The sequence below is a fragment of the Gymnoscopelus braueri genome (genome assembly GCF_963280865.1).
Source record: "Gymnoscopelus braueri genome assembly, chromosome: 11".
In the NCBI taxonomy this organism is placed as follows: Eukaryota; Metazoa; Chordata; class Actinopteri; order Myctophiformes; family Myctophidae; genus Gymnoscopelus; species Gymnoscopelus braueri.
The window spans coordinates 5,343,210-5,353,034 of record NC_137613.1 but is presented as its reverse complement, the minus strand read 5'-3'; the positions used below and the strand labels follow the sequence as shown (position 1 = coordinate 5,353,034).

General features: G+C 42.2%; 1 protein-coding gene across 1 annotated transcript; it reads left to right on the top strand.

Moving 5' to 3' along the window:
• Nucleotides 1-6,360: 6,360 nt before the first annotated feature.
• On the top strand, nucleotides 6,361-7,867 carry LOC308094877 (transcriptional regulator Myc-B-like; the record flags this gene model as incomplete). Its single annotated transcript, XM_080441700.1, has 2 exons — nucleotides 6,361-6,831; nucleotides 7,227-7,867. Exons 1-2 carry the CDS (start codon nucleotides 6,405-6,407, stop codon nucleotides 7,865-7,867), a joined length of 1,068 nt encoding a protein of 355 aa, XP_080297826.1. The 5' UTR covers nucleotides 6,361-6,404.
• Between the last annotated feature and the right edge of the window lie 1,958 nt (nucleotides 7,868-9,825).

Genomic DNA, 9,825 nt, shown 5'->3' with positions numbered 1-9,825 from the left:
TAAGAATCTAAATTTGTATGGGGTTTCAAAAGTAGGCTACACTCACAGGAGTTTGGTCCTGTCATTGTAGTGGATGGTGGTGTTGTCTTCATCCAGGAACAGCTCAACAGAAGAACTGGTGGTGTTGGCTATCAGTTCAAGTCCTGCCTCAAAATCTGCCATGGCTTCAACCAGCACCCAGTCACCGTAGATCTGACACATCACAGTTATTAATGACATGATTTATATATCACTTCAAAATCAACACACCTCACATACAGTGGACTAACGTAATCTAGTAACTTAGTATTATACTAACACATCGTTGCCTTGCTAAACTAATGGCCTATGTCAAGTTTTTCAGGAAAAAAATAAAACTGATCCAAAACAAAACTGTATGATATTTCTTAATCATTTCACCCAAAATGACTATTAAAATAAAAATAACACTTTCTGTCAGTTATGTAACATAAGAGATTTAAATGGGTTTAAATAGGATTAAATCTGACGTATGTTTTCTCATGCCAATAAAGCCCTTTGAATTGAATTGAATTGACTTAGGCCAACATTTTTTATTTATTTTTTAATGGCCTAAATCAGTAAATAATTTGGCCTAAGTCACAAAACTGACTTAGGCCAATTTTTTTTTCCCATTTTGGGGAGATAGGCCATTATACTAAAAGGGGAGGGAACAGCATGATCCTTTTCAATTAGGAGATGGGCGATTTTACCAGAGGTAAGGTGGCCAGTGTCATGAGGAGCTGACTTAGGCAAAAAATAACATTTTCCTCAAAAAATTACTTAGGCCATTAGTTTAGCAAGGTGACGACATGCGGTACAGAGGCAACACACCTCACATACTGTACAGTGGACTAACATCATTTAGTAACATAGTATAAAGGCCCAATTCCAATCCGCTCCCTTACTGACTCACTGACTAAGGCGTGCGTTCACGGGAAGTCTGTGAGGGCTTGAGGGCTGTCTGTCCCATTTGAAATGAGGGCCCAGGCAGAGAGCCCTCTATGCACCCTTTCTGTAAGTCAGCATCCATGCTGACTTTGGCCAAGGGAATTACCCACAGGTTTCCTATGGAGACGCAGAGTCTCCTTTGTGTCCCCATACGGAACCGCTGCCAGTCATCAAATTATTGGCTTATAGGAATGCACACACCTCCTATCTCCGTTGTTCAACGTTCAACCAGAGTGTTGGTCACTAACTAGTGGTTTACTTGAGTATTTCCAATTTCCAATACTTTTACTTCTACTCCACTACATCTCAGAGGAAAATAGCCTATTGTACTTTTACTCCACTACAATTATTTGAACATTTTACTAAATGAGTTACTTTGTAGATTTTGATTATCATTATTACAAAACATACATTACCCACCCATACATTACACCCTATATACATTTCGGCCATTTGAAAATAGCCGATCTACAAGCTCACAATGCGTCGCGATGCGACGCATTGTGAGCTTGTAGATCTGCTATTTTCAAAAGATTTTTGAAAACTTGTGAAATGGGACATTTCTGCATACATGCATAAACTGCATAATGAGTACTTTCTAGTTTTGGTACTTTAAGTACATTTTGATACCAATATTTTTGTACTTTTACTCAAGTAAATTCTCAATTCCGGACTATTACTATTAGTATTTCTACAATGCAGTATTGATACTTTTTTTTAAAACATAAAACATTTGAGTACTTTTTCCACCAGCTGTCACTAACCTTGTCCAGATCAGAGGCTGGTAGAGCGTTGGTCAGGTTCTCACATTGTTGAGGTGTGAGCTCTGCTGAGCAGCTCAGCACCAGAGCCAGCAGGACAAACACTTTGTACACAACTACACACATAGTGGAAGAGACACAACACACTGCTGCTGCTGCTGTGAACCTGCTGGTCTTTATAAACTCACCCTGTCTTCCCCCGGATGGCCTGACTCCCACACTCAGTCCAAAGTGTGTGTTTGTGCGCCCGTACTGGCAAACGAAATGTTGGCGCTGACACACAGACAGACACACAGACAGACAGACAGACCCTCTTATAGATGGCTATAGACTCCTGCAGAGCTATACGCCGTAAAAATGCTAAGGTTTTTCTTTTAATAAAGCTATATTTGGTCATAATAATAAGTGGAAGATAATAATGACAATGGTTGTAATTGAATTTACATTTCTAAATCCAACTTTTTAAGTCCAACGTCTTTTTTTGTGAGCTTGCTCAGCATCAGACTGGGCATTGTTTTTGAGCTTTATTTTTGTGTGACGTACGGTGTAGTATGATCAAGCAGGGCGTTAATTTACCAAAAAAACACAACAAGTTATAATATGGAGATGAGAGGTTTCTGCCCGACAGCAACGAAATGCCTTCTAAATCAAGAGTTTTCTGAAAAACGTATGTTGCTACAGTATATATATATATCTATAAGCTAATATCTAAGATGACACAGATGCTTTTAACAATCTTAATACGTTTCAGTACAACAATACATTGATACGTACTGTATCTGTCCTGAAAGAGGTCAAAGATCAACGTCCTGACCGCCATGTAAACATTATACAACAAATATATCAATATATTCCAGGCCAGGAACTTTTGGGGACAAATAAGGCCAGTTGGCCTTTGATGTTTGGTGTTTTTAGAGTGCACAACCACCAAATGCCAGGGCGGGTATATACTGTAGGGTAGGCACATCAAATAAAACACTGACTTTTAACACACTGAGGCCGATTCTACAAAATGTCTTCTAAACTGTTTTCTGAAACACTTATGTTGCTATAATATCGGTGGTTCTCAAACCTTCTCATGTCAAGGACCACCCAAAATTATATGTATCTGGCCGTGGACCCCCATCTCAAATATTTAGTTGCAGGGACCCCCCAGAAGCAAAGATTTGAGTTACAAATGTTCGCTTTAAGAATATATATATTCAAAGATTTTCACAAATTTTCACGATTTTACAAAAATAGCAGATCTACAAGCTCGTAGCGCGGCACTCGGTGCCGTGCTACAAGCTTGTATATCTGCTATTTTTGAATAGCCAAAGTATAAAATAATGGCTATTGCTAAAATCTAAAATGACACAGACGTTCCAGGTATTAATGGGTTAAGTTGACGAAAATACATTATTTAATGTCATTTGTTATAATTTTTTAATACATGCATTTACCAATAATCAATGTTTGTAGGGGCCGCTGAGGGCCAAAAATAAAAGCTAAAAAGAATATTCTAAAATGCAAGGGGAGCCAATGGAGTGAGGCCAAGAGCGCCTGTGAGGAGAAAGGGCAGCTGCACTTTGCACCAGCTGCAAGCGACTGAGTGATGATTTGTGTCTATCTTTTATTCTGGGGGTCCTTGGCACAACATGTTTTTGAGAAGGGGGTCCACGGCCAAATACATATAATTTTGGGGGTCCTTGACATGAAGAAGTTAGAGAGCCACTGGACTACAGAACATTGCATTCTTCTTTTCCACTTAGTCTTTGTCATTTTGTCTGTGAGGTTCTGTGCTGTCCATGGTCTGTTTGGCCACCTTCCGCCGCTAGATGGCGCAGCGGTGTCAGAACAGGAAGGCATTGTTTTGGTTCCAAAACAACAGACTTCTCTCCATCCATCCATCCTGGTGATGATGATGATGACGTCACCATGCTTCCAGTCCATCCTCTGACGAGAGGAAGGGTTTCCCGGAAGAACCGTGACGTCATTTAGCACCCTCCCATAAGAACTATAGAGCTCTCAGTCCATGATGCGTTGATTCAGTGTGAGGCGAGGAGTCTATGGAGTTACAATAAGTTTATTATAAGAACAAACAACACTAACGGTAGCCTGGAATAAAGACATTTGTTTTCTGTTCATTTTGTCTTTGCTTTTGGCCATAAGGTATGATCTTTCAATAAATCTTCCACATTGTGTTTATATGTTTTGTGCTTTGATTCAGTGATAGATAACAATGGCTTTGTACATTATTAAGTGTTAACTTTTGAGACGTGACTGGTTATAAACTATAAAGTTAAAACAGTATTTTACAGTATTTATTGACAGTAGTTGTAGCTACTAACGGTAAGGCATGTGTTATACCCTGTCGTACGACGGTGTCGCGTGTCAAAAAAAATGCACCACGATGCAACATGCTGTGGAGTTTTGGGGGCTTGTGGGGGAGATGGAAAATGGACAATATGTTTGCAGATGTTTGCCTGACATGCCCAGATGCCAGGTTAACTTGAAAGTGCTTTAAAAGTTCACACAGCTGTTCCACAACTAACTGAAATAGTCTATATAGATAGCTTACATTGATTGATTGATCGATTGAATACTTTAGACATTTGCAGCACAAAAAGCACAAGAAAGTACAGTTTAAATTAAACGAGGGCTTCTAAATAGGATTTAGAAGCCTGGCTTGTTTCAAATGGGGTCCTCATGTACTCAATTCATCTAATAGCCAAGATACATAACTATTTATAAATAGCATTAGCAGTGGTGGACAAAGTTGCCTACTGCTCCTTATTGGCCTTAGATCAAGACTATCATAGATGTATTTCTATCGATTTTGACACATCTACGAGTCTTAGCGACCACCCCCCAGAGTGCCCTGAACTTTCACCAGTAAAACCCGTACTTCTCTGTGCATGTACAAAAGAAATATATAAGGTGTTTACTGTTTACCCGGTTGCCTTAAATGTTAACTAGTGGTCCGGAGTCTTTGTGCAATGTATTAGTCCGTGTTTTTCAATAAAGACGTGTTTTAATCCTGTTCATGGCCGAGTTCCCCCGAGTTCCCCTTGTGCGGTAGTGACGGGGCGCATCTGGTGAAAGCCGGAATTACACTCAATGTAAACACGAAGTAAAGGAGGGAAAAAAATAGCATTCGGCCACAAACGGGATTAAAACACATATATATTGAAAAATACAGATTAATACATTGCAGAAAGACTCCGAACCGCTAGGTAACATCTGGGGCAACCGGGTAAGCACCTTATATTTTGCATTTGTACATGTACGGAGAAGTACGGGCTTTACTGGTGAAAGTCCAGGGTACTTTTGGGGGGTGGTCGCCAAGACAAGCTCACAACACAGCACATTGTTTCTCTGCAGACATGCAGCAGATTTTAAGCAGCAGAATAATAATTTAAACTGTTATGTATTAATTTAAAGTAGTTTATCTGCAGACATGCATCAGATCCTAAGCAGCAGTATGATAAACTGTTATGTATTTATGTGATGTTTCTCTGCAGAACATGCATCAGCTCTTAAGCAGCAGTATGATGATACACAGTGACTACGACCTGGAGCAGCCCTGGTTCTTCTGTGCCGATGAGGAGGAGCAGAACTTCTACCCAGAAGCAGCAGCAGCATCAGAGGGGCCAGGCCGGGGCCCGGCGTCCTGCTCGGCCCTCAGCGAGGACATCTGGAAGAAGTTTGAGTTGGTTTCGACCCGCTCGCACACGGTGACCCCCGTACCGACCCGCTCACACACCCCCACCCCACCCACCGCGACCTCCAGGTAGGCATGTTCCCGTTATTGCACTCTCTAGTTTGGAAAAGTTAGATGAAGTGGATTGAAGAGGATTTTTTTTACTTTACTGGAGTATTTCCATTCTTCAATACTTTTACTTCTACTCCACCACATCTCAGAGGCAAATATTGCTCTTTTTACTACCGTACAATTATTTGAAAACTTTAGTTACTAGTTACTTTGCAGATATAAATCATTATATTATAAAACATACATTAACCACTTTAGCCCTATTTTATACATAGGCTATTTGAAAATAGCCGATCTACAAGCTCACAACGCGTCGCATCGCGTCGCATCACCCCTTTCGTCCATACATGGGCATGTTTTGTACCTGTTTTCTACCTGTTTTCTCCATACATGGGCAAAAAACAGGTTTTGGTCACTTTGTCCTTAGGCCCCAGCCATAAAAGTCTGTCCCCCTTTCGTCCATACATGGGCATGTTTTGTACCTGTTTTCTCCATACATGGGCAAAAAACAGGTTTTGGTCACTTTGTCCTTAGGCCCCAGCCATAAAAGTCTGTCCCCCTTTCGTCCATACATGGGCATAGACACAGGCTGACACGTCATGTGAAGTCTGGGTCTGGCAGAACCAGGTCTCCTGGTCTTGTTTCATTATTTGTAGCGGCCGTTGTCAGTCATTTCTGTGTAGGCCTATATTTAAGTTATCAGATTTTGTCATACTGTATCTGTGTGATTTTAGCTTACAAAACCAAAAGAGCAAACAGAAATGAAATGAAAAAGTCATTTATGTTCCAACGTTCAATGCCCAAAACACAATCATAAATAATGATTTGCAATTATATGTGTGACAATTTGATCGTCAACTAAAATCTCTGGATGTTGACACAGCCCTGACTCCGGCGACTGTCTGAGAGACGAGGCCGTCAGCCAGAGCTTCATCTGGGAAATGGACTGGGTCCCAGACCCGGGCCCTGCTGCCTCCCGGTCGGATCTGGATCTGGACTGGGTCCCGGACCCGGACGCGGACACAGACCCTGCTGCTGCCTCCCGGTCGGACTCCTTCTTCCGGTCCATCGTGGTGCAGGACTGCATGTGGAGCAGCTTCTCTGTGGTGGAGAGGCTGGAGAAGGTGGTCTCGGAGAGGTGGGCTTCCCTCCAGGCCAGGAGGAGGAGCTCCTCGCCCGGTCGGGGTGATGATGCGGGTCGGTCGGGATCCTCCGCCGAGGTTCCTGAGGAGGAGGAGGACCACCTCCCTGAGGACTGTGTCGACCCGTGTGAAGTGTTCTCCTGTGGTCTGCACGAGAACCAGGATCCAGTCATGAAGCGTCCGTCCGTGGACCCCCGTTCTCCTCCTCACTGCCACACTCAATCAGGTCAGTGGTTCTCCTCAAAGTCTTCCATGTCAAGGACCCCCAAATTGATAAGTATTTGGTCGCGGACCCCCATCTGAAAATATGTTGTCCCAGGGACCCCCAGAAGCAAAGATTTGTGTATTAAATGTTCAAGATTTTTGAAAAATAGTAGATCTACAAGCTCTGAGTTTGTAGATCTGCTATTTTTGAATAGCTAAAGTATAAAACATGGTTAAAATGATTGTGACGCTTTGTTAACAAATTTAGCTGGGGACCCCCTGGTACCCCCCCCCCCCCCAACTAAGGACCCCTGGGGGTCCCCGGACCCCTCTTTGAGAACCAATGATCAATAAATCTGAAGTTATGTAAACACTCCATAATGTTCCTCTGTTCCCCAGAAGAAGAAGAAGAAGAAGAAGAAGAAGAAGAAGAGGAGGATGAGGAACACGAGGAAGAGGAGGATGAGGAAGAGGAGGTAGACGTGGTGACAGTGAACCAGAGGACGGCGTCTCCCAGGAGGTCAGGCAGCTCAGGTGCTTCTTCATCATCGTTAGAAACCTCAAGCAGCCCTCATCATCATCATCATCATGGTCATGTGGTGAGGAAGAGGTCTCATGTGAACATCCACCAACACAACTACGCCGCACCACCCCCCTCCCCCTCCCACTCCCCCTCCTCCTCCTCCTCCCCCTCCTCCTGCTCCTCCTCCTCCACAAAACGCATCAAGTATGAACGGGGTGAACAGCAGAACAACAACAACAGTATCTCGTGTTCAGAGGTGGATCGGCGCAGGAGCCACAACGTTCAGGAGAGACAGCGGCGAGACGAGCTGAAGCTCAGCTTCCTGCTGCTGCAGCGGCAGCTGCCTGAACCCAACGACGACAACAGAGCCTCCAAGGTGGTCGTCCTGAAGAGGGCCCAGCGGTGCATTGTGGGAATGCGGGCGGACGAGAGGAGGCTGTCGGCGCTCAAGGAGCAGCTGAGCCGGAAAGGGGAGGAGCTGAAACGCAGACTGGAAGAGCTGCGGCGGGGGAGTGGCCGACTAGAAAAACGCTAAAAGACTCAGTTTGAAAGACTCGGTATGGAATCCGTCTGAAGACTCATTTTAAAAGACTGTATGGAATCAGTCTAAAAGACTATATGGAATCAGTCTAAAGACTCAGTTTAAAAGACTCTGTATGGAATCAGTCTAAAGACTCAGTTTGAAAGACTCTGTATGGAATCAGTCTAAAGACTCAGTTTAAAAGACTCGGTATGGAATCAGTCTAAAGACTCAGTTTAAAAGACTCTGCATGGAATCAGTCTGAAGACTCAGTTTAAAAGACTCTGTATGGAATCAGTCTGAAGACTCAGTTTAAAATACTCTGTATGGAATCAGTCTAAAGACTCAGTTTGAAAGACTCTGTGTGGAATCAATCTAAAGACTCAGTTTGAAAGACTCTGTGTGGAATCAATCTAAAGACTCAGTTTAAAATACTCTGTATGGAATCAGTCTAAAGACTCAGTTTGAAAGACTCTGTATGGAATCAGTCTAAAGACTCAGTTTAAAAGACTGTATGGAATCAGTCTAAAAGACTATATGGAATCAGTCTAACTCAGTTTAAAAGACCCTGTATGGAATCAGTCTATAAAAGACTCAGTATGGAATCAGCCCAAAGACTCAGTTTAAAACACTCTGTATGGAATCAGTCTAAAGACTCAGTCTAAAGACTCGGTCTGGAATCAGTCAAAAGACTCGGTCTAAACACTCAGTATTGACTCTAAAAGGTAATAGATGAATCACCAGTACTGAGTCTAAAGATGTGAGGTGACCAAGTCCATTATTGTTAATGTGATTAAGCTGAAAGTATATTATATAATATATATATATATGTGCGTTTCACAACGTAGGTTTATAAAGCCTAAGATAGTTTACATACGTACGGTACATAATATATGTATTATGACAACATGCTTTTGAAGGGGGGTGAAAACATGGATGACATGCATGTTGGGCACGTATTGGTCATGGATGATTCCTTAAAGCGGTGGTTCCCAAACTGGGTGTTGGGACACACCTCGGTCCCCAAATTATTTTGGGAGGTCCCCAGATGATTACAGTGAACAAACCATATACAGGGTATCTGCATATTTCTAAATGAAAATGTAAGGACTGTTAAGAGTCTAGACCTTTTTAATACCAAATTGGCCAAATTGTCAAATATTAGGCCTACATAAGAAAGAGGCAAACATTGTGAAATTAGCCGATCTACAAGCTCACAACGCCTCGCAGGGCGAGGCGTTGTGAGAGAAGAAAGAGGCAAAAAAAAAACATGAAATAGTCGATCAGCTATTTTCACAATATTTATCTGTGGAACCGACTCAAACTAAATTGAATGCCTCGCTCGACTCTTACATTCCAAGTGCATGTCAAGGTGGGGGGTCCCCAATTCAAATATAATTATTTTAGGGGTCCCCAGTTGAAATATGATTATTTTGGGGGTCACGGCCTGAAAAGGTTGAGAACCACTGCAATAGAGCAGATGTTTGTAAATCATCTACTGTACAGCACTTTATCTACCGATCCGTTTGACGTCGTTGCTGCTAATTTATTTTGTTCCGGTTTTATACTTTGTTTAATGTATGTGTGTTTTATGAGTGGTGGTTAATTTATATTGCCTGTTCTGCACAGTTCTTTGGTACTATTATTGTAATTTAGTTGTAGTTTTGTGTATAATTCACAGGCATGGATTATTTATGTTTTAGTTTAGTTCTGTTTGTCTTATTTTATTGCTCACTATGCGTGGGGCTGTCCTTATACATTTCACTGCATTTTAGAAAATACTACTTTTTAAAAATTGTATGTGACGAATAAAGGTTGATTGATGGATCTCACAAAGACATTTTATAAATCTGTTACTGTCACTGATGGTGTTTGGTGAACTGTATTTACTGTGCTGTTAACATAAGACACTTAGGAGGAGAGGAGAGAGGAGAGGAGAGGAGAGGAGAGGAGAGGAGAGGAGAGGAGAGGAG